The following is a 25,000-nucleotide window of genomic DNA, read 5'->3' on the forward strand; positions in this document are numbered from 1 at the left end:
CTCAAATGCTGCTTGTCAATTGTCAAACGTTGATCTTAGTCCGCTCGATTTCTCTCTTACTTTCTCGCGTTTTTGTGGCACGCAAGCCAGCGAGCAAATGCAAAGTTCGACACTAATGGGACGAACTCGTTTAGCATATTTTATGTGGAGCATGGGGCAAAATGCCCCATTTGCCGTGACTATCAACTGACGCATCAGTTGCCTCGCGACAGGACCGAACAAGTGAGGCTAGGACATTTTTTTATTCTATACCTTTGTAAAATATTTCCTGTTCAATAAGCTGTGGTCGCCTGTGTTAGACCGCTTGTTGAGTGTTGAGTTTTGTCATTTGTTTATTATGTTTTGGTTTTTGAATATATACCATCAACCTATATACCGCCACCGTTCCCCTTATCCCCTTTTTTTATTCCAAAACACACTGCCAAACAAATTAATGCCTAAATGCTTCTTATCTACAAGAAAATGCGCCCTTGCGCCGGAAATTGTCACTACAGGATGGTAATGGAACGATCTAAATAAATTCTTTCTCTTCTCTCTCTCTCTTTTTCTCTCCTCTCTCTCTCTCTCTATCTCTCTCTCTTTTCTTTTTTCCTCGCAATTGTTTTCTCTTACTTTGATTGTTTGGCTTTTTTATGCCTGGGATGGTTTTACTCTTTTTGTTTGGTTCCGTGTTGCGGGATGTTTTTTTTTGGCCAATTTTCGCCTCCCTCCAGTTACGTACATCGACAAACAATCTTCCATAATATTAGTTTTTTATACAACTAACGAAGACTGAGATATCATAATTTAGTAAAGAAAAAAAAGAAGCAAAACAAAACAAATCCAATTGATAAGTGTGACATTTGGCGCTCCGAATTGCGGACTGGGAAAACGGACCGACGGGATGGTGCTGGTGGTTTGAACCCCGTTAGCAGCACGGGTTGTACGATTTCCGTTGCATTATTCGACGTGCTCTCACTGTCTTCTTCCCCTTCCCCGTCCCACACCACTTCCAACGGGTTACTGGGAGGTCGGAAAAGCCAAAAAAGAAAACCAAACAAAAAAAAAAAAAACAGAACGGATGCCAAATTTGCCACCGGAAAAAAAAGCTAGACTTGCGTGGTGGAGTAAGTGACTAGGGAGTGACTATCGTGTCCGGTTTGGCATGTGGACAATGTAGACGGAAGGTAGGGGCAACTCGGTAGGCGAACCGAAGAGGTGTTTGCGCATTGTGCCGCGATTGGTGGATACGTGTTTTTTTGAAGTGTCATTAACAATTGTAACTGTCTCAAGAATACTGGCTATGTAACAACTCTCACACTCACTATTATACATACATGCATGCATACATATATACATATATTGAAAAAAAAGACGAAGCAGAAGAAGAAGAAGAAGAAATCTGCCATTCGCGGCGGCAGCTCCCAGCCAGCAGCACACTAAGCCGCGCAGGAAAAACAATGCTGGCAAGGGCAGGAGGCGCGTTTGTATTTATACCTTTTGATGTTTCCATATATATTGATATATATACATTATAAATACGACCAGGTCAGGACGAGAAGCGAGCAAAGCGAAAGCGATAGAAAAGGGAAAGGAAGAATCCGAGAAGACGAAGAAGAAGCAAACATTAGCTAGACTTTTTGTACCGTTTTTTGAAAACCTACCGGAACACTACCGAAAACAGAACCAATGTTTTTGCTAACCACACCAACATAAACACACACACACACATACACACACAAATACTACTGAACACTTAATCGACACTCAACTGGTGAAATTGTAAACGTACAAAGCTTGAACAGACAAATCACCTGAAATCAGCGCACTGCCTGCACTGATGTACTCTCTGGTCTGTTGTAGGAAAAATTGGGCGCCTTGGAAAAAAAAATTGGGGAGGGGGGTGGGGGGTGGGGGGGGGAGGCTTGTCGGTGCGCCCCACACTAGTGTCACTAGGATGCGCCGGGCGCGCCACTGCGACCAATGCCGTTTCCGTCGGTTCCGTCACACCGCTCTCGTTCCTACGTTTTCGCTTAGCGCACGAGGAGTGCTACTTACCGGCTCCGGCGTCACTCCGCCATTTTGTTCGCGCAGGATTGCATAGCAACCTGCGTTGTGTCTGAGGCGGCGGGAGCAGGAACTGCCCCATTCGATTGTTATCCACTGTCTTGTTGATGTTACGTTGTTTGTTTTGTTGCTCTGTTTAAGTGACCGTCGCCGTCACACGCCAAAAATTCGGTGCAAAACTAAAGAGAGAAAGAGAGAGAGAGAGAGAGAGAAAAAGAAAAAAACCTTAGACCACACTCGAACTCAACTGTGTTAGTAGATAAATGCTTCAGATTGTTTCCGTTATGAATAGGTAAACACACACAAACACACACATACACACACACATTAGCACATTAGCATTTATATAAATCCACATCCCCCAATTAGCGGGTGGGGATCTTTCCTGTGTGGATCAGAAGGCTTTTCTGTGTCCCGTTTAGTGCGCCGATTCTTTAGAGGAGGGTGAAGAGGGAGAGTTTCCTTCGAAAATGGTTTTTTGGGCCAAAAACTGTTAGTTGCTCGGCAGAGAGAGAGAGAGTGAAAAAAGAGAGAGAGAGAGAGAGACCGAGCACGCCACTAGGTGAAGCTATTCATATACACCAGACAACTAGCCGAGAGCACTTTTCGGACTTTGGTAGATTCGTAGCTAAATCGATTGTAGAGGGGTAAGGGAGGGCGAAAGTGTAGTGGAGAGGAAAGATTAAACTATTATCTCGCTGCAGTCTCTGTTTCCTGTTTTCTGGATGTGGCGAAGCCCCTTCTATCATCCCACCATCACCCTCGCCCTCTCTATAACCCACATTACATATATGCTGCCAACTGTTCTCCTCTGAAAACCTCCTCCTCTTGAAGGAGACCGCGTCAATATCACTCGTGTGTGTATGTGTCTTCGAGAGAGAGAGGACGTCTGTATCAGTGTATTCGCCCCCCTCTATCCTGTGGATGCACAGAACGACCTAAACAAACGATGCCAAGATGTTTCCTACCATGTAGCACTTAGGATGTAAGAGTTTTGCGTACACAGCGCCCAGGAATTGTTCCACTCTCTCTCTCTCTCTCCCTCTGCGTATGTGTTTGTGTGCATCTGGGAGAGACGGGTGTAGTGAGGTTGTTAGGCCAATCGTACCGGCAAAATGGGTTTCATGTGCATATTTAAATATGGTGGTTGCTCTCGGGAATTCGCAGCGGGCCCCGCGAGCCTCCTATTAGCTTGTAAGTCGTGACCGTTTCGATCAGTGTTTTCGTGGAGAAGCTGTACGGAGAGAAACAAAAGACACACACACACAACAAAAACCTGCCTGCGAAGTAGGTGTGTGTGTGTGTGTGACAGGTGGACAGAAATTCGCCTCCTTAATGCCTGGTGCCAAACCGATCAAGACGTTGTCGTTTCAGAGCTTACTTGCACTATGTCTCGCTCGCTATCTTTGTTTCTTCTGTTATCTGCTGTGACACAGAGTAACACTCTAAAGCCAACACCCAGACAAGCATCCAGTCGCTTTACTCTTAACGGCATACCTGCTTGGCACTATTATCTTCGATGTGTTCAAACTACATGTGCTGTGTGTATCTATTGTCTAAATCTACGCTAAATGGTACACTTGGATTGTTCAAAGTTGGATGTGTGAGAGAGAGAGAGAGCGATGGTGTGTGTGTGGAGAAAGGTTGGAGAAAACAAACTAGCACAATTATGCCACCTTTACGCACTCTACCTGTACTGTCCAAAAAGTCCAATCATAGATGTCGCGGGAGTGCTCGAACCAATGGTTGGAAATGGCTGTTAATGGGATTTCGATTCGTTTTCTATCCTAAGCTGAACATACCCAAACGAAGTACCTTTTTTCACCCGCTTCCTGTGTCCAACTTTGAAGAGAGTGTAGCTAAACTAACGGAAATCTTCAGGCCGCACATAATAAGCGCATGCACAATATTACACCCTAAAATCATCCCCCGACAGTTGTGTGAGGCTCTCCGCCGGGGGGGGCATCGAGCCCTTGGCAGTGACTTGAATGCGACCGCACGCCCCAAACCCTGGAAAAGCGTTAGGATCCGGTGTTAGATAATCTTTTGCCTTTCACTTTATTGTTGAACACTTGTAAATGGCATTGGTGGAAAAATTACATATATATATATATACAAACACAGACACACACACACCATCAATAGCTATAAAGAAGGGAAGCTCGTGTCTGCCCTTTCTCACTGTGGATACCGTTTTTGTGAGGCAGCAAGTTGATTTTTCCTTAGAAAGGCAGAAACGCACAAAATTCAAAATCAAACAAAAAAAAACAAACGAAAAGTGTAACAAAAAAACAATCCCAACTATATATATGCACACGACGCCTCACCTGACGTTAATGTTTCGGCGATTTAGGAACAGGTCCGTTGAGGTTAGGAAATACATAAGTGAAGCAAACGGCGGGAAGGACAAAATAGGACGCGGAGGGAGGGAGATGAAGAGATTCTTTACAATAACTGTTGAACTAAAAAAAAACGGAGACAACCTTGTAGCCCAGCAGCATCAGCAGGCGGAACAAATGGAAAAAAAAACAAATACATATTTGACGAACCACGTGGTTGAGGGTTTCTCGTAATTTTTGGAAGAAAAGAAATGACATCATTTTATGTTTGTTTGTTTTTTTTCCTTTCTGTTTTTGTACCATTTTTGTTGCTAGTCTTTTCATTTCATTGCGAAAAGAAGCAAGAAGTTTTGATTTTGCTTGCGTTGTTTTTGGGGGATTTTAATCTGCCCCTTCCCTCCCCGTTTCCTCAATTTTTGGACGAGTTTTTCTAGCCTGAGCCCCAAAAACCCTCAACGCAAATCGCGAGAGAAGGAGAGAGAAATATGAGGGCCTTCCCGCTGCAAGGGTAGCGAAGCTCCGGGCAAAACATACACAGACAATTTGGTAATTATATGCGATCTAAACAATGTTCATCCCTTACACTCCCCCGTTGCCGTTACACCTTATTTTATGACCTCGCCAAAGTTGTAGTACTTCCGATGTTTTCTTTCTTATTATACATTTGTTTTTTTTTTTTTTGCTGTTTCTGGGATGTCCTCTTTTCGTTGCTGAAAAGGGGGTTTGCTGTGAGCACTTTCTTTCTTGTTTGGGACGTTTCTTTTCTGTGATTTGTGTCTTAAAAGTGTGTACGTGTATTGTCGCGTTGCGTATTCTCTTATCACTTGGCTGTTGTTGGAATTAAGTTTTGAAAGCGTTTAAGCGCCTTCGCACGGCGGAAAGTGCTAACTGTGTATGCTCATCACCGCCTCTGCCCGATCGCAAATGGCTTCTGGCTGGTTTCAATGTAGGTACAGTGCGGGTGTTTGTGTATTGGTGATTTTTTTGTTTCGTAAATGTTTTTAGTACTTACCCTCCAGTCCAAGGTGTGTAACACAGTATTGTGCCGATTGTCAGCTGTCAAGTAATATGTACGTTTTATTTTGTGTTCCGTTTCCACTCACTCATTTAGCGATAAGTCATACCGTTTACATAATTTAGTTTGTAATTTAACACCATTAAAAAAAAAACCCCATAAAAACCACAAAATTGCATTGAAATTTTATGTTCTACACCACTATTTCGAGCAGCATTCAAATGAAAAACTGACGGATATTCATTAGAAAAATATAATCTTCAAAAGATTTCAATGCAACCGTAAACCCCAAACCCTTTCCTATCGATTGCTTTGTATTCCTTCGGTAACTAAAAAATGTATGTTGTATTTTACCAATTGGTGTGCTTATCATCCCTGCCCAGAGCTGATCGTAATGCGTCTCCCCTCCCCGATTCCCTCCTCAAGCACATGCTTTCGGTTTTCCGCTGGTAAAATCATGCCCCCCCCCCCTACCGCTACTCCTTCGTATCCTAATTCACCTCAACCGCCCCACTCTCCCTTTACATCCTGTTCTCATATTCTTTCTCTTTCTCTTTTGCATATGCGCGCTCGTTCCGTCTTGAATTTTCATCTTAAAAAAAAAAAAACTAAAATTAAATCCAAAACAAAAAACTTTAACGACCCCTCCCCCCCCCCCCCTCTCCTATCGTGTACGCGCGCATTGCAAACCCTACTCCTCCCCACTCCCCCACTCTGTAGGTCGAGCGCCGCTTCGGAAGCGTCCGGTCGTTGTCGCATGCGAACGAACCTCCCATCTCCTCAATTAACTCCTCCACCGCCACGGTAGCGACGAACCCCGCTACCACCGATACTAACTACCACCACCCCCCGAAGGGTGACCAGAAGATAGTGCGACCCCACCGACCACCGCCGCCGCCGCCACCGCCACTGGCAGCAGCATCCACCCACACCACCACCATCCCATCACCGTCCGCTGGGGCGTATCTGGACCGTCCGCCGAGCACGAAACCACCGCCTCCACCGCCGAAGGTGGAACCGGGCAGCTCCTCGTCCACCACCACCACCACCGCCACCTCGCACCGCAAATCAGTTAGCTTCGATCTGCACGAAGATACGCACGGGTTCGATACGGCGCTCCATCATGCGCGGGCCGCCTTCGCGGGTCCCTCGCCGACGCCCGACCTGAAGGGCATTTTGCGCGCGAGCAGCCCCTCCAATCGCAGCAGCAGCTCGACGCCGGAAGCTGTCCAGCAGGTGCAGCCGACGGTGGCAAACTTGGATAGCGATCCGGACACCGATTCCGACACCGGCACCGAATCCGATACCGATTCCGATGCGTCCGGTGATTCGCACGAGCTGCTGCCGGCGGCACCCGGCGGCCAGCTAGCAAGGGAGCAGCCGCCCGCCAGCAATCCGATCCGCAGGGCGGAGGTGGTGCGCAATCAGGCCGCTCGCAAGCTGCAGGAAGAGTTCGGGCAGGGCGATCTGGTCGAGTACGAGCACGACACGGCGACGAACACGATCCGGGAGGTGTCGGTAGGGCCCGGCCCGGCAGCCCGCGGTCGGCCCGGGCGCGTCGAGATGCTGCCGGCGAAGTTCGAAACGCTGCCGGTCAAGCGGACGGCCCAGTTCGTGCACGAAAACACGCCGAACAATCTGCTGGTGCCGGACGAGGTCCATCGCCAGGTACTGCTGGAGGAGAACGAGGTGCGCAACAAGCTGCTGGCACAGTACGCCCACGAACAGCAGCAGCAGCAACATCACCACCATCACCAGCAGCAGCACATGTACACCATGCACCATCACCACCACACGGGCGAGCTGTTGGGCCGGGTGCCTTCGCCGTACCACCTGTACGATTCCGGATCCGCGTCCGTGTCGCCCCTGCCGTCCCACTACATCCCGGGCAGCAGCAGCAGCAGCGTGTACGATCATCACCAGCATCTGGGCAAGCTGGGCGGTCCACTGTCACCACCGCCGCCGCTACCATCCACAGCACCACCGTCCGACGTTGGCTACCACCACCACCATCTGCCGCAGATCTACCCGCCCGTCCAGATCCTGCCCGTGCACTACGCCAAGCTGCCGACACCGCAGCACACCATCTACACGTACGCGTCCGGCTCGGTGCCGGTCAGCCACGCGCCGATCGTCTCGCTCGCGGCGAGCACCAGCAGCCAACCGGTCCCGTACTCCTCGCCCTACCACCTACCACCGTACGCCGGCACCAGCGCCGGCCCGACATACCTTTCCACTGCCCACCCGTCCAGCAGCATCGCCGCCGGTCCCACCCACCCCCACCACCAGGTGCTGATGCCGGTGAGTGATCCGACGCTACGGCTCGTTAGTGCACCGCGCACGGCGCCAGCTCCCGAGCACACACACCAAACACCACGCACCACCCTGTTTTAAGCACCGCAGCGGCCCCCTCTCGCCCACCGAAACAGGCGTGAGCGAAAGGCGTACAACAACAAACGCACCAAAAACAAAACAAACAAACAAAAAAAGATCAAAACCGCACGGCGCACAACATTTTGCACTGAGGGCGTGTGTGTGTGTGTGTGTGTCACGACAAAAAGGCAATAGAAGCAAACAAGAGGAAGAAAAAAAATTAATCATTCCATCACACAACCACCACCACCCACCCCACTTAGCCAGTAAGGTTCTCATGCTCATCCGGTATCAAACGATAATACACACATACACACATCCATACACATCGGGATTGATAAGCGTTGCGTGCGTTGCGGTGTTGCCTACCATTCGGGCGCACGACGGGATCCAATGATAACAGGTGGTGTGTGATGTGCACGGAGGTGCAGCGACGAACCCGCAAACCGGGCAAAGAAAAGAGAGAGAGAGAGAGAAAAACCAACGTACATCATCCTCATCTGATTGACCCTCTTGTTTCTAATTATGTATGTTTTCATCTGTAGCTAATGAGTTTAGTAGTGAAGTAGTAGAGACAACAAAAAAAGGCTAAGTGTAGGCAAACCGTTACGTAATCATGTAGCGCCGGCATGCAAAACTTAGTGCTTTAGAGTAGCTGTATCGTAACGAACCCCAACCAAAGGGATTTATTAAACAAAACAAAACAATTACTAGCAGTCGTAGCTGTTTGTGTAGCATTTGTGTGCGTGTGTTACCTTTTTTTACTAACTATACATTTAACAACTGTAGAGTAAATCGTTCGATTTCCCTTTTCTCTCCATTTCGAATAAATGTTCTCTGGCGCCAGTCAAGAGGCAGCGATTGAGTGGCAGATACGACTTTTTTTTGTAATATGACTGTTTCCCTCCTTGATTCGAATTGCTTTTCTGGCTCCTTTCTTATGTGTTGTAATGTAAATGCGTTCAGCAATTTGGATTGAAAAGAAGAGAGAAAAAAAAAGCTAATGCTCTTTTTAAGTCCTTTTACAACTGGTATGGTTTTGGGATAAATACCGCACTAAAAGCGCCCAGTGGCGACAACATGCTGGCTTTACGTGTATTGGGGCTTTGCTCTTCGTTTTATTACCGTTTATTATTGTTATTATTTTTTTTAAAATGCTGGCTCTGCTTGTGCCCTTCACTGCATGCGGTTGTGTTTTTACTCGGTTCTGCCTTTTGTATGTGGTGTGCCATATGTTGATCGTTTACTTGCATTACGCGTTTCATGTTTCGACGGATGCGCCAGGACAAGCTTCGCTGCAGCCCTGCAGATCCGGTGCGGTGTAAACGCACACCCAACAATCAGCGGTTTAAGGTCGAGCGATCAACTACCACCTTGCACCTAGGGGGATATCGAAACACGGCTCCGCTCGATCGCAGGCTGCTGTTTACGGGAACATTTGAAGGAACAATTGGTTTTACCACCAGCCACTCACAAACTCTCTCACAACACAGCTGCCGAAGAAGCACCGAGCTCAAGTGTTTACCCTGTTTGTAATCAGTTCCCTCTCTATAATCCTTCTTCCCCTCCCCCCACGCAGTCGCCGCCTCTAGGTCCGAAGACACCGAAGAGCGTGTCCGACAAGAAGCGATTCTTCGAGAACGCCATGGAAGATCAGCAGAAACCGACGCCCAAATCAGGTAAGGCTGCGCCGACCGTGTGTTGCTCGAGCGCTATTTTAATTTCCTTTTCTCGTCTTTTTTTTTTTAGAAAAAGTCTTCTCTTTCCTATCGCAAGACGAGGTAGAAAAGCTGAGACAGGAGGAGGAGCGCAAGATCGCGTCGCTCGGCAAGGACCGGGTGCACCAGCGGTTCGGCGACGAGGAGGACGAGGACGACGACAACCGGTCGGACGGTGGCGACCGGCCGCCCGGCGACAAGTCCGACATCAACGACAATAACATGAGGTACGTACCGGAGGGATAGGGAGCGGGCCGAGGAACGGGTGTACTCCTAGCCCCTTCGCCATCTTTGCGCTGCGCCTCCGCCCGGGTCTTGGGATCACTATCACTACTGTTTGCTCTAGCGATAGCAACACACATGCACAGAGAGAGAAAAGTAACGCCGGGGGAGCCAACCTTCGAACCAAAGAGCGGAAGAGTGGAGAGAGTGCCTTCTTAGTAGTGGCTAGTGTAGTAGTGCCGCATTATGACCTCATCACACCCGCTGGGACACTTTGGGGTTTTTCTTTTTCACGTTTTGTTTTGTGCACTTGGCGTAAAATAGTTTGGCGAAAGAAACGCAAAAACAGGGAGTAGTTATCCTTCTCGGCTTATCTGTCTCTCTCTCTCTCTCTCTGTCTTCCATGACTTTACTTTGCTTTCGTTTAACTACTTACTCACTCTTACTCCTACTACTACTGCCACTACCACTCCATTCGATGCTCGTCATGCGGAAGGGAGTTGGAGTGTAGAAACCTAAATCTATCTACTTACGTTGCTCCTCCTTTCAGCAACTGTCCAGCTCGAAATAACACTTACTTTACTAATCACCAACCTGTCCCTGAACCACAAACTTTTCCTCCCGTTTTTTTCCACAAACAAAAGCAGTGACACTTAGAAACGGCTACGGCGCCCCTCCTCCCTCTAACTTAATTAAGTTGTTTAAGTTTTTTTGTTTCTCGTAATAGTTTGCTGATTTATCCTAACCTCTTACCCCCCTTTTCACCCTTGTGTACTTCCTCCAGGAACCCGCTGGCAGAAATTGACGCTGTATTTAGATCATAGAAAATAAACCCATCACAACACACACACACACACCAACACATACATACATAAATATGTATCCCGCCATCGCCCTCTTTTCCCCTTTCCCTTTCCCCGCTATTGACGTATTAACAGCAACAACAACAACAACAACAACAAACCGTGCTGCAGCTAAGATCGAGATTTCCTCGCCGCTTCATTTCCACCCTGTTACATTCCTGATGTGCTTTGTATGTGAAAAAATCCAACGACACACGCTTGTAAAGTGTGTCTAGCTAAGCTTCAGCATCAGCTGAAAAACCAAACACAGCAGTAGGGGAAGAGAACAACTAAGATTAGCATAGGCATAGGAATTGTCAAAAATCCCCTTTTTAATGTTTTAAGTAGATTTACTTTCTGTTTTTTTTTCTCTCTCTCTTTCTTTTTAATTACCGCACATTTCATTCTTGTTGGCATTTCAACTGTCTGTGTGCCTGTTGCGTTTTTGTCTATTCATAGACTGTAGGTAGGACCTAAGGACGTGTCTCTTAGTATATAGTAAGCGTGTGCGTTAGCTCCCGCTATCGATCATCCCCGATATGACGAGGCGACGTAAAGAGGCAGTCGAAGAGTGCTTCCGTGCAAGGGGGTTTTGCGCCACATTTCCACACACTCTCTCTCTCTCTCGCTTGGACAGAGAGGTGGCATTACTACTTTATAGCATACACAGTGGCACACTTAAATCGGCACTCAATTGGCACATCGGAGAGTTTTATTCAATTGTTGAAAGCCAGTAAAGCGCGTATTTAGGTAGAAAAGGGTTCGAAGAAAAAGAGAGGATCAAATGGGGGGCTTTTTTTTACACAACATTATCTACCGATTGGCTTTGAAAACAGGGTACACTGCAACGTTCGAAAGCATTTGTCATCTTTTAACATCGCCCCGCAGCCGCGCTCGGCGAGTGCGGGGCGATTGTGCACTGAGTGGGTGCTTGTCTCACACATGGATTGCAAGGATGTAGTATACATAATATGTATGTATCATACACACACAAACAAACGCACACACGCACACACTTATTATTACTATTCGCTCCCTTCCTCAATCCTTCCCTCCCCCCTTCCCTTCCTTATGTAAAGAGTAAGTGCGGCAGCAAACGGAAACCGAAAAGCGTTTCGGTACAATTAGTGGCCTCGTTTTTAATCTTAATATGTACGCACACACACACACATACACGCAAACAAACACAAACACATCTATAGATATATATATATATATATACATACATGTTCGTATACATTCTCTCTGTCGTATACATATTTTCTTGTTGTCTTTTTTATTTTGACCCTTTTGTCTGTAAATACATCTCAAAAGTGATAATAATAAAACTAATTACTGTACTGCTTGGAATGCGCTCTGTTTCTCTTTCATTGCCCTTTTTTTGTGTACCCCTTTAACCTTGTGTACATCTCTCGACGTATCTTCTCTGCCTGGACATCAGCAATTAATTTTAGCGGTTAAGTTGGGGAGTGGTGACAATGGCAGCGGTGGGCCCTTTTCATCTTCGCTGTAGAGTATTTAGTCGATCTCTCTCTCTCACTCTCTCTATCATACTCTTAATTATTATGATTTACTATTACCTTTTTTCTTGTGGGTTCGTACGGTTCATTCTACCTCTTTGCGCGCTTCCTTCTGTCTTTCTGTTCCTTCACTCTTTAAATATCCTTTCGAGTTGTGTACAACTATGCAGTAGCTTGTTTAGTAAGGCTCTCCTCCACCACACTTACCCACCATAGTATGCCAGCGATTGCGCAATCTGCGGAAACAAATAAAGCAAAATATTTTATTTAAAACATTAGCTCGTAAAGCGTTTTCCCGGTGTTTGTGTGTGGCAAACCTCAATTCCGATCGCCCTTCCCCAGTGAGGGGAATGGAGGGAGGGGGCTATTCAGAATTGAGTGCGCTTGGACACCATCACCACCACCACCACCACCCCCTCCTTAGCTAGCATGGGTGTATCGCCGCTGCCCGAACGCTCTGCTACGGTGGCTAGCGCGTGTACGCTTGCACCAAACATAACTGACCTTTGGATATGAAAACCTCAATCTCACCCCTCTTTAACAATGCTTACCACACACAATCGCCGCTGATCCGCGAACCACGAATCAATCGAAAAAAAAATCTATAAAAAAAAACGAAATCTCAATATTACGCTGATGAAAACCGACCATACTCGAACTCGCGAATACTACATCAACGCCAAAACGAAATGCAGGGAGGAGTCGGCGACGGGTCGGACCGAGGAGGACGAGCAGGGCAGGGTGGCCGGCGGACTGCTGACGGCGGCATCGCCGCTCGCGAAGACGCCGATGAGCCGCATCCCGATACGGACCGTGAACGCGGAGAAGCGGGCCCGCGCCAGCAACTGTCTGCCGCCGGAGTACGACGAGTCCAAGCTGAGCCCGTCCGAGATTCGTGCATTAAGGTAAGTGTCGGACGGTGTGAGGCACGCTCCTCTAGCCTGATGATAAAATGATAGGGAATCGCTCAAACATCTTAACGTCATGGCATGGAATTTAATTTCCGAGGCTTTAGTGGATAGATCCAGTGGAGTTGGTAGTTTCTAGAAAGATTCACATTGTTGTTGTTGTGAATTGTTGAAATAACCATTCCAAAGAGACTATATCTTGAAGAGATGTCAATGTATATACTCTAGAATACTTTAAAAAAATGTTGGAATACGCTTAAAGCTCATCAAGGCTCATCTGGATTTGGTTAGAGACATTGGATAAGCCGTGGAAGACATCTACTGCTGCATTCAATATCTTCCAATAATACGTGTGGTAGAATCGATACGAGGACAATATGTTCAATCGGAAATAATTCAGACTTCAATCAGGGTTTTAGTGTAATGATGTGTTCCTTGGAGCGCATCCGCGACTCCAACCTGACTTCGGCTATTGTTAGTCCGATTCTGACCCCGGCAAACTCCGAACCACTAGATCCGCCAGGAGTAGGAGTCGTCCGGAGTCGTCCGCAGTCATTCGGAGCTGTCCGGAGTCTTCCAGAGTCGTGGAGACTCCAGACGACTCCGGGAGATTACGAATGATTCCGAACAACTCTGGACAATGGTGGGCTGTAGGTCCTACCTTCCGGAGTCGGTTCCGAAATTGTCGGAAGTAGACTCCGGATGTTTGCCAACTTTATCCATCACTAGGTTAGTGGCATCTCCAATCTGTGCCAAATTGCTGGCACCTTTTCTGGAAAATCTCTGGTCTAGATGCATATGATATGATGTGTAATGATGTGTTCCTTGGAGCGCACCCACGACTCCAACCTGACTTAGGCTATTGTTAGTCCAATTCCGACCCCGGCAAAATCTGAACCACAAGATCCGCCAGTAGTCGAAGTCGTCCGGGGTCATCCGGAGTCGTGCGGAGTCTTCCAGAGTCGTTCCGAGTCGTTCGAAGTCTTTGGAGTCATCCAGAGTCGTGGAGTCGGAATCGTCCGGAATCAGAGTCATTCGGAGACTCCAGACGACTCCGGGAGATTACGAATGATTCCGAACAACTCTGGACAATGCTGGGCAGTAGGTCCTACCTTCCGGAGTCGGTTCCGAAATTGTCGGAAGTAGACTCCGGATGTTTGCCAACTTTATCCATCACTAGGTTAGTGGCATCTCCAATCTGTGCCAAATTGCTGGCACCTTTTCTGGAAAATCTCTGGTCTAGATGCAGATGAGCCGAATGCAGCTCTGAGCTTTCCACTTTCACTGTCATTGGTTACGTTATCGGATGTTGTCGAGATAGCTCATAAATTGAAGTACATTGGGAGACATCAGGAGGGCCTCATATATTCAACTTAAACAACTCACTTATTGAGTCGAGAAACCTAACGGAAGTCTCTAAAACACTTTATTACAATCACTCCCATTAAATGCTTCTCAAATTTTCACTTCTCCTTCCGCCACACAGAGCCCAGAAGCGTGCCGCATGGCGACAGGCTCGCCTAAAGTCGCTCGAAAACGATGCGCTGCAGGCCCAGATCATGATCCAGACGATGGCGGCCGGACTCGGGCTGCACGACGACTCGCTGCTGAACTCGAGCAGCGCCAGCGAAGGCGTCGACGGCAGCTTCTCGCGGAGCGCACTGGCGGCGAGCAATGTTTCGCCGCTGCCGGCCGCACAGTCACCGTTACAAACGCCGCCCGCACCATCGGCGGACAACAACGATGAGCACGAGGTAAGAATGGTTCCTACTTCGACCCCCTACTCAAAGTACTGAGCCCATTTCCCTCCTTAAGTGAATCTCTATCGCTCGGTAACTCTCCGCTAGACAACTTGATTAACTTTAGTGTGTGTATGTGTGTGTGTGTAACCAAAGGAAAAGTATGAACCTGTTTTTTACCTCTCTTAACTATGCTATTCCCTTACATGTGCTCCCTCACGCGCGATGTTTTAACGTCTAATCCTCGTGTAACACAAAAAAAAACAAATCGGACATAAACAACACACCTCCAAACACACCTCCCCCAAACAACCACTCTTACCGCCCTCCACCAACCCACCAAACACTAAGCAGCCGTCCGCCAACGGCGACGACGACGACGACGACGACGACGATCACCACGATGGACGGAGCAGCAGTGCGGACGAAGCAGGCGGTGCGGACGACCGGCTGCAGCGGCGGTTTCCCCGGCTCGCGGTCAAGTCCCGACCGGGCAGCGAGATCGTCGTGCGCGAGACGGAGAAGGTCGTGGAGGAGAAGGTGACGCGCCGGACCGAGGAGGCACCGGGCGGCGGCCTCCGCACGGTTGAGTACATTGAGAAGGTCATCGAAACCGAGGTTAGAGACTCGCCGCCGCCGGCCACATTTAACACACGCTCTGCACACCCCTCACACACCACAGCCACCAACACTCCCACCACCAACCGGCACACTCAAACGACGCGTAGTACACCCGTAGTATCGCTGCAGTAGGCTTTTGGCATGGTTGGCGCACTATCCGCCAGGATCGCTTCAGTAGTAGACGCCTGTGCTGCTTTGAAAGAGTTTTTGTTTGTTTGTATTTTGTTCCGTTCAAACACCTTTGCACACATTGCAACCACCCGCGCAAGTAGTACCTGGAAACGTACCCTTTTGCATTCTGATACTTTTGGCACATTTTCCGAACTCTGGGTGACTTTAAGTGAACCATTGTATGGCTTTTTTTTATTGTACAAAATTATAGCGTCGCCAGCAGTTCAGCAAGTGTGGCAAATGTATCAGAACCGCTGAAAGCTCGCTTATAAATGACCGTATAACAGTCGTTGCTGCTAAATTTCGGCTCTAAGGCAACCCCACGCACCTTTTTTTATCTGTTACTCGACAATGTTTTACTATAAAATAAATAATGATAAACTCACAAGGTATTCAAGTAGATTAGCGACAACTTTATTGATACAATTAAATATAGTATAGTATAAAATAATAGCAAAAAAAAAGATTTTCACGGCTCTCGGGAGACAACTAAGACACTAGTTTATAAATAGGCATGCACATCGTAATATTTCAATTAATATTGATTTTTTTATTATCGATTTTGTAACTTTATTTAACGATTTCTGAAATGCAAATTATTAGTAACAAAGTAAAACATTGCAAAGAGTTTTCCCTAGCATAGCATATTAGACTTGTAGACATAAAGCGACGAAAACGAGACAAGAGTTGGTGCCTTAGAGGCGAACATTATGAGAAGCTCCCAAAAATTGGTGACTGAGAGGCAACGATTTGTTTAATTCTTATTTTCAGCATTTAGCTGCACGCCGCGCACCTGTCGGTTTCGATTATTTCCCCCCAAACGCTCAACGCCCCATTAGAGATATATTCGCACCGCATTCCTGCTCACCTTGTTCCACTTTGTTATCACGCTGTACTTTGTTTTGAGTTGTTTGCTCAACAAAACCCAAACGACAGCAACAAAACAACACTAATGCTCTCCATACGTTCCGTTGTTTCTGTAGGTGGAGACGATGCGCGAAAAGATTATCATGTTCGAGCTGGAAGACTCGTCGTCCGCGGACAGCGAGCGGGACGGGGGCGGAAAGGTGGAGGCAAAGAACGGTATGCCCACCGACCAGGCGGACGGTACGGGCCGGTGGGTGGACGGGAGCGAGCCGGCAGTCCACCAGCCGGACCAGCCGGTGCAGCTGCAAACGATCGTCGAGGTGATCAATCCGATGCTGAGCGGGGACGGGCAGCCGAACGACATTGCGATCGGCCGGTACAGCGATGTGGCGTACGGGGAGGAAGACTCGCTGGTGGTGGACGGTGTGGAGGACGCCATCGATGCCACCACACCAGTCGAGTACGCCGGGCGGTACGCGTACGAGCACGGTGCGTACGAGTCGATCAACGACAAGATGAAGCACGTGCTGCGCGAGCTAAAGCAGAACGAGAAGGTGCGGCAGAACCTGTCGAAAAGCTTGACCGAGGAGGAAATTTTGGCCCTGCAGGCGCAAGAGCTAGCGGAACAGGAGGAAGACGGGCTCGAGGAGGAAGAGGAGGAGGAGGAGGACGTGCGGGAACAGTACGAGGAGAAGACGGGCGCCATCGGCACGGTGTTTATGGTGCGCGAGCGACTGATCAACGATTTCTACACCCACCAGACCGAGCTGGCCCACGAGCAGCAGCAGCAGCAGCAGCGAAAGTACCACCAGCAGAAGCTGATGGACGATCCGGCCTCGTACCGGGACTGCGAGGTGATCACGAACCCGAGCGCGGACCGGTTTTCGCCCACGTTCGACCACCATTCCGGACCGGCGGGCCAGCTGTACCACCAGACGATCCACTCGGAGAAGCTGCGCGCGGTGTTCGGCAGCGACGATGGCGACGAGGACGACGACGACGACGACGAGTGCGAGGAGGAGCGGGCGGAGGATCGGCGGAACGGTAACACGATCGGGGGGGTGGTCGCACCGGCCACCGAACCGGCGACCGCTGCTGGTGTGGAGGAACAGGAGGAGGAGGAGGAGGAGGACGAGGAAGAGGATGACGTCATCATTGCGCCGTCGAGAGCGGTCGCAGCGACGGCAGCGGTAGAGCCGAGCAACGGGACGAGTAGCAACGCCAGCAGCGCAACTACCGCCACCACCACCACCACCACCACCACCGCCACCGCCGTCCCATCGTCGACCGGCAACAACAAGCGCAAGAAGCGCAAGGGCAAAAAGAAGAAGTAGAACCCCAGGTATGGGGAGAGGGCGAGCGAACGATGATTATCTGTATTCTTCCAGGAGTGTGTGCGCTCCATCCTTAGCTAATTGTGTAGAACGATTTTAACGAGAACAAACGACGAACCCGGTATATTGCGTTAGGTTCCTCTTTTTTGTATTTTTTTATTTTTTTTTATTTTATTATTTTTTTTTGGTAAAACGACAGGAGTAATCAAAAAAGGGGGGAGAGCATTTAGTTCATTTTAACTACTAATCCCCCTTGTCGGGGGCTCTACAGCAGCTCTTTTGGAATACGTCACACAAACAGTCAAATTCACCGCGATGGTGTGGTGTGCAGGGCGGGAAAAGAAATGATAACAATGTAAGGGCGCAGCTAAGGCTTACTATAATAAGTGTGTTTGTGTGTGTGTGTGTGTGTGAGTGCGCGCGCTTGATAGGCAGCTTATTTTTTCCCAATATTTTTTTTACAATTATTATAATTCTTCTTCAATGTCTAATGATGCATTAACTTTTAGCTTAGACAGCTAGAGAAACCGAGCGGTTTCCTTTTTTTTATTTTTTTTAAGGAAGAATAGTTTAACACAAACGCCCGAGTAGATAATAGAAAGAAAGGGAAGAAACGAGACTATAATACGTTATGCACTTCACATACACGCTACGGATATATATATACTTTTCTTTATTATATCAGTTGCAATAATTATCATCTAACGAAACGTCATGCCTTCCCGCTTTCTTTCTGTTTACCCTCCTTCCAAGTAGCCCGTTTATCTCCTAATATTTATCGCGAGACGTGCGAAGGAGTGAGCTTGTTTTTGAAGCACATGATTGCTGTTTTATTATTATTATTATTACGTTTAGTTTGATTTCTCGCTTCTTTCTTTCCCTTTGTTTTCTAACCACGGAAAAGAAGTTCCACCGCAAAAACGCGTTTATAATCACTTCTTCTTTTTTTTTTGTTTTAATTATTGCTTTACAATTAAGGTTTATTATATTTAGCATTGTAGCAAACGTTCACAGTGAGCGCGCAGATACGGCATGGGAGCCTGGAAGTAGAATGGGGAGGGGAGGGGGCGGGGGTGGTAATGTTGGTCGTGCAAGAGAACACTTTGTGCGTGCATTGATTTTATTAGTGAGTGGAGCGAGTGCCCTAGGAGGATGGGGCGCGTACACTTATTTTTCCGTTCGGATTTCTAAACCTATCATCAGCAAGTGAGAGCAGCGCCAAACACAACATTCCTGTTTTGGGGAGGGCAGGGGCTCATGTTCTGACCGCCTTTTGCAGCAAGCAGCCTTGGGAAAATGTTACGCAGCTTTGTTTGGATGCCTGCACGACCAGTCCGCCCCGGCATTTCCTCCGGCAAGGCCCTCCTCCAGCCGGGCCTGCGTTCGAGATGCGCAAACCCCGTTCTTATGGCAATATGTAAACGAAGCGAAATAAAACAACTATTTAACTCAAACGCGAGCAATGTCTAACGTCCTTCTTCTTCTACTTCTTATTCCTTTGCTGAGAAAAATGCCCCTTACTTACTACTATTATAAAACGTACGCCACCGGCTCTAGACACAAAGCGATTGGGTAATTAACTCTAGCACTAATACGTTCTACACCAACCCTGCGTGTGTGTGTGAGTGCATGGCGTATCACTAATCCACTAACAGATGAGGTTGCGTGAGCAGAGCATGGAAGAGGGGGAGATTGGGGTCGTCCCACTTTAAAACACTAATCCAAATGGTAAAACACCACACCGGTTTGTTGATCGCTGGCTGTGTGTGTGTGTGTGTGTGTGTGTGATGGAAGATTGATTGGTGGCCCTCTAGTGGGACTCCTGCAGCACCTTCTTCGACGGTTTGTTCAGCACCCGGATGACGCTGGCCCGGTTGTTGACGCTCTTCTTGCCGCCGGACGACTTCTTCGCGTCGAGCCGCTCGCCGTTCTCGTTCGGCATCGCGTTCAGCATCGGGCTGCCACTCTTGAGGCGCTGGTGCTGGATTGGGGTTAAGGATGCATTTGCATTGATTTATCGTCAAAAACAGAGAGAGAGAGAGAGCGGAGCGTCTTGGACGGAGTTCGCCCCTGCACCAACACACCTTACCTTGCTATTGCTGCAGCCCTTCTCGCGCTGCTCCAGCAGCTTGTCCTTGTAGTCGTGCTCCTTCTTGTCGCCACCGTACGCCATCCCCAGCCCGCCCTTGCCGAGGCCGGCCTTGTCCAGCAGGTCCACCTTGTGGTCGACGTGCGAGGCACCCCCGTCCAGATGGTACCCGCCGCCGCCGCTGCCGTCGCCGTGATGATGGCCATGGTGGGTGGGATGGGTAATGCCGCCCGTCTCCAGCTCGTACCCGTCCGCTGGCTGGGGCTTTTTCGTGCCGGCCGCGCCGGTGGCGGGCGGCAGCACCTTCGCGTGGTAGTCGCCGAGCACGCCCGCCGCCGACGGGATCTGCGAGATGTCCAGGATGAGGTTCTCCTTCTCCGGCTTGGTGATGATGTAGTTGACGCAGATCACCGTCTGGTCGCTCATGTTCTTCGTCTGGCAGACCATCGTGCAGCAGGACTGGATCCAGAAGTAGCCCGCGTTCTTGTTCAGGATGCGGTAGAACGGGGTCAGCACCTGGCCCTTTTGAATTACTGAAGGCAGAGGACGGTAAGGTGTAAATGTTTCAGTTTTGCGGATGGGGGTATTGGGAATGTTTTGGGACAGACTTGTGTGAATGAATCTATCGCGAGGAGTCATTAAGTGATTCATTTTTCAATGGAGAATGATTCAGTGGATACGAGCGATTCGTTGAGGTACATTGGTACAGTCGTTAACTCACATGACTACGAGTTGTTATGCCTGATATGAAGAAGATTTTGATTGATGAATCATATAAGATTCATTACAAGGGTTTTCATATGATCTGATAGAGTTTGCGTACTTTCTGGAGTCTGGGTCACATTAAGTGATAAAGCTATGTCTTGTTTGTGATTTGACAGATGTTGACAAAACGTCACTAGGTGTCCATGAAGAGTGCTAACTTAGCAGAACCGCTAAAAACTAGTGTTGGGTTTCATGAATCTTTCGTTGAGATTCATTCATATGAATCTTCAGTGATTCGAATCTCGAGTCGAATCTTCAAAGATTCATGAATCTTCAAAGAGTTATGAATGTCTGAAGATTCATGTATCTTTGAAGAGTCGTGAATCTTTAAAGATTCATGATTCTCTAAATTTGCATGAATCTCCAAAGATTCATGTATCTCTTAAGATTCATGAATCTATAATATTCATGAATCCATTAAAATTCACATATCTCTTGGAATTCATGAATCTTTAAAGATGAATGACCTCCAAAATATTGAATTTGTCCAATCCCACCTACAACTTGCCTGTTGTCGGTTCAACTACGTGGTACTTTCCAATAAGCCTCAAAAGCCTGTATAGGCTGGCATTACCATGTAGGTTGTTACACCAAAAATAAGAATAACAAAAAGCTCCAGCTTTATGAATTTTAGAGATTTATGAATCCTTAGAGTTACATGATTCCTAGAGATTCGTTAATCTTTCTAGATTTGAGATTCATGAATCTTTAGAGATTAATTAACCTTTCGAGATTCATGGATCTTTCGAGATTCATGAATCTTTGAAGATTCAGGAATCTTTGAGATTCATGAATCTTTCCAATCGGAATTCAGATTCATTGAATAATTCTAAAGACTCATTCAGATTCATCCTGTATGCCTGCAGATCAATCTTTGACTATTTTCTAACTACAAATGATTCGCTATTCAGTTTGAATCTTCTTGACTCTATCGAGATGGAGCGAATCAGTCAAAATTCAGAAATCTCGAAGGTTACACGAATCATTCAAGAAGATTCGTTAGTCGTGATTCACGTTTATTGCTTCCCTTGCAAGATTCATTCTGATACAATAGTCTGAATCTGATTCACCCAAAACTATTTGAAGAGATATAAAAAGAGAGAGAGAGAGAGAGAGAGAGAGAGAATAAGAGGGCTACTTACGCTCACTGTGGCTCTTTTTCAGCTTGTGCGCATCCTGACCGTGGCAGAGGCTGTAGATGCTCTTCCCGTTCAGCTCGTCGGCGGTGTAGTCCAGAAAACTGGAAATCCTATCAACGGTGAGATTGGGTTCCAATATTGTTTCAACAAGCTGTCCGCGTCCCGTCCCCCATCCCCGTGGTGTGCCACCCCTGTGCTGCACGTACCTGTTCTCGCAGTGTATGATGGTTAGGTCGAGGCTGGTGCGAAACACGAACATGTCCGACTCGAGCTTGATCTCGTGCAGCGAGGGCGGCGGCAGCGCGATCCCGATGCCGACCATCCCGATCACCGTCTGCTTGTCGGTGTGGCTTTCCTCCTGCCCCGCGCCCTTCTTGCGCAGATGGCACAGCAGCAGTATCACCCGGTAGCCGGACGACTTGAAGTGGCAGCCGCGCTTGGTCAGCGTCGACTTCATGCGGATGCAGAACGCCCGATCGTCGCCCTCGTACGATTCGCCCGGCAGCAGGCCCTTGCCGCCCGGCGCATCCTTGCCCAGCTTCAGCACCGTCGGCTTCTCCGCCGTCGGCCCATCGTCCCCGTACCCGCCGTAGCTCGCGTACTCCGCCCCCTTCTTGATGCCGAGCTGCTGCTCGACCTCGGCGTGGTCGTTCTTGTGCACGTAGTCGAAGATGCTGCTGCCCGTCATCTCCACCTGCGACAGGCCGAGGTAGATCGAGACCGTCTCGGAGATGTAGAGGAAGCGCCCGTCCACGCCGGTCGAGATGGCGAACCCGTCCAGCGACTGCAGGATGTGCGTGCCGAGGTGCGTCTCGAACATCTCGTTGAAGTACTGCGGCGCGTTGTAGTTCTGGAAGCCGATCGGGTCCTTGCACCAGGACGGCACGCCGTTCTCGCTGAACTCCTTCAGCTTCAGGTAGCTGATCGTGAGCCGTATGATGGACGCCTTGTCCAGCTGGCTGGTGATGGCGGCCGGCAGGGGCAGCATCTTTGCCAGCTCGTAGAACTCGTAGTTCTCCTTGCCGCGGCGGGAGCGGGCCGCATCGCGCGACTTTTCCTTGCGCAGCTCGATCAGGCTGCAGAGAAGAGAGAGAGAAGGATAGAGAGAGAGAGAGAGAGAGAGAAAGAGAGAGAGAAAGAGAAAGAGAGAGAGAGAGAGAGAGAGAGAGAGAGAGAAGATGACGATGAGATGCTGTTGCGGGAAAGGCTGCGGTTGCTGCAGGCGCCACTACCTACCCCGGCTCGACCGTTGCGAGGTTGCTCGAGACGCCCGAGTTGTGGCCCTGGATCGAGGAGTACGTGATCGGGCAGAAGTCCTGCCCGGAGACGATCCACGAGTGTGGAAAGCCGGAGTTGCTCATGCTCAGGGCGTTCGACATGATTTGCGATGACCGATGAAAATTGCTATACTCGACTTGCAGGGAGGAGAAAGGGAACATAATGCTGCAACAAGAGGGGAAGAGGAAGGATGGAGAAAATGGATGTTACTTTCACAGCACCATCAAAGCCCCGTTTGCACCCCGCTTCATTAGCTTCCAGTTTCGGTTTTAGCCCAAGAACTTCGCAAGGACGTAACACAACTGCGCCTCCCGCCAGTTACCAAAAAGTCCGTTAAATAATCGGCCGCGGTTGAAATTGTTTCACTAGGATTAACTATTATTTGCCTTACCCTTAGGGCCCTCGGGAAGCAAAATTTAAATCGTCCCAAATTTTACGGACGCACACACCCTCACCACAACCAAACCGAACGCAACTGAGTAAAAGCAAAATTTTCTCCACGGTGGCTAGTTCGCGCTTTTCGATGTTAGCATTTCAAACAAAATACGTTAATGAGCTCCCTCTTGCCCTGCCGAGCGAGGGGCACGTAAAACGGTGTTGCTTTTTTGGCCAACGATTTCGTCGCACCTACTTACGAACACAATTCCCGATCAGTAGCGGTTGGCTGACCTGCTGGAAGTTTACAAATTGCGCTGCTATCACCAAAGTTCACCAAAGATTCAAATTTCGCGCCTTCAATTGCACATTTTACCGTGGCGCCTGAGCTCACTTGCTCTTGCACCAGCGCAACGACGACGGGCTGTGGATGCGGTCGCGCCCCCACTTTAACGAAACGGCGAGCTCGTGAACTAGCGAGCGCCTAGCGGTGGGACTGCGCTCACAAACCACCGTACCGGCTCAGTGAAAAGCGCTATGGAGTGTTTTGATCTGTTGTTTCTTGTTGTGCAACGAGATGCAGTTGATAATAAAAAAAAAGGGTTCAAACATTTTGATTGAATGACATAGAACGTGTGACAGCATAAACAGCTTTGCTTTTGCTAACTTCCACACGGTCGACTGTTAAATTGATTAAGCCCCTTTGTTGAGCATACATTACTCATGCGTTTCGGTTGCATGGAAAGCAAAGACAATCATGTTTATTTTTTATACATCTGTATTTTTGCAATATGCTGCGTGTTGGCAAAATGGAAAAAAAACGAAAAATTAAATCAACACATTGGCAGCGTACCATCACCATCGCTACTCATTATCAGCCCTACCCGTTTTGAAATGAAAACAAATGCATTGAGTGTCCGGATGAGCGGGCTGGCTGGAACTCACTGGCTCGGAATGATAGCAGTTTCGTTAAAATTCGGAAGCCACCGCGATGTGAACATTACGCAAGCGATTTGAACTGTTCCGTTAGAATGCAATCAGCAGTGGTTTCGTTGTAGGAGTTTCAGTAGTTTTTGTTTTCGCATAACGAGCAAATGGAGCTATTTGACAAAAAATTTGTTTCAAATATTGTTTTACAGACATCTCTACAACATCTCTCATAACGAGCTACCACGAGTATGTTTTTGATATTTTAAATATTTTTTAATGTTTCAATCATTTAATGAGGTTTCTTGTCATGTGTTCAATTAGAAGATGTAATTACTTTCTTCTTCTTCTTCTTCTTCTTCTTCTTCTTCTTCTTCTTCTTCTTCTTCTTCTTCTTCTTCTTCTTCTTCTTCTTTTGACTCAACGACCGTTGTCGGTCAAGGCCTGTATGCACCACTACTAGTGGGCTTGGCTTTCAGTGACTTATTGATCCCCCCATAGCAGGATAGTCAGTCCTATGTATGGCGGCACGGTCCGATTTGGGGCTTGAACCCATGACGGGCTTGTTATTAAGTCGTACGAGTTGACGACTGTACTACCAGGCCGGCTAAACTTTATGCTAGCACTCTTTTTTTACCAAACATTCAATTACAGTGTAGCGCCGTTTATCCGGGTACCTTTTATTCAGCTTACCGTTTATCCGTGCTATTGA

The 25,000-nt window shown here is 48.2% G+C and overlaps 2 protein-coding genes across 13 annotated transcripts in view; one reads left to right on the forward strand and one right to left on the reverse strand.

The window, feature by feature from the left end:
* LOC120953442 (protein lap4) overlaps window positions 1-18,425 on the forward strand; it is a 54,379-nt gene extending 35,954 nt beyond the window's left edge. For 7 of the 9 annotated variants that reach the window (XM_040373368.2, XM_040373446.2, XM_049610885.1 and 4 more), the window contains 7 exons: window positions 6,121-7,701; window positions 9,353-9,452; window positions 9,523-9,718; window positions 12,771-12,980; window positions 14,470-14,737; window positions 15,077-15,340; window positions 16,498-18,425. In XM_040373368.2, coding sequence (XP_040229302.2) covers window positions 6,121-7,701; window positions 9,353-9,452; window positions 9,523-9,718; window positions 12,771-12,980; window positions 14,470-14,737; window positions 15,077-15,340; window positions 16,498-17,715 — 3,837 coding nt within the window. In that variant the 3' untranslated portion in view covers window positions 17,716-18,425. The remainder of the gene's footprint in view (window positions 1-6,120; window positions 7,702-9,352; window positions 9,453-9,522; window positions 9,719-12,770; window positions 12,981-14,469; window positions 14,738-15,076; window positions 15,341-16,497) is intronic. The other 2 variants (XM_049610886.1, XM_049610891.1) reach the window with 2 other exon arrangements.
* On the reverse strand, window positions 18,189-24,480 carry LOC120953526 (protein trachealess-like). 4 transcript variants are annotated; one of them, XM_040373587.2, is made up of 6 exons: window positions 23,622-24,480; window positions 22,945-23,151; window positions 21,915-22,784; window positions 21,712-21,809; window positions 19,805-20,337; window positions 18,189-19,696 (listed from the first exon to the last, which is right to left on the reverse strand). In XM_040373587.2, exons 2-6 carry the CDS (start codon window positions 23,145-23,147, stop codon window positions 19,526-19,528), a joined length of 1,875 nt encoding a protein of 624 aa, XP_040229521.2. In that variant the 5' UTR covers window positions 23,148-23,151; window positions 23,622-24,480; the 3' UTR covers window positions 18,189-19,525. The 4 variants fall into 4 exon arrangements, with proteins under 4 accessions (XP_040229521.2, XP_040229511.2, XP_040229494.2 ...); XM_040373577.2 differs by having other exon boundaries at window positions 21,712-21,818; window positions 23,614-24,477; XM_040373560.2 differs by having other exon boundaries at window positions 21,712-21,818; window positions 23,622-24,475.
* Window positions 24,481-25,000: the final 520 nt, after the last annotated feature.

The sequence above is a fragment of the Anopheles coluzzii genome, chromosome X (genome assembly GCF_943734685.1).
Source record: "Anopheles coluzzii chromosome X, AcolN3, whole genome shotgun sequence".
NCBI lineage: Eukaryota > Metazoa > Arthropoda > Insecta > Diptera > Culicidae > Anopheles > Anopheles coluzzii.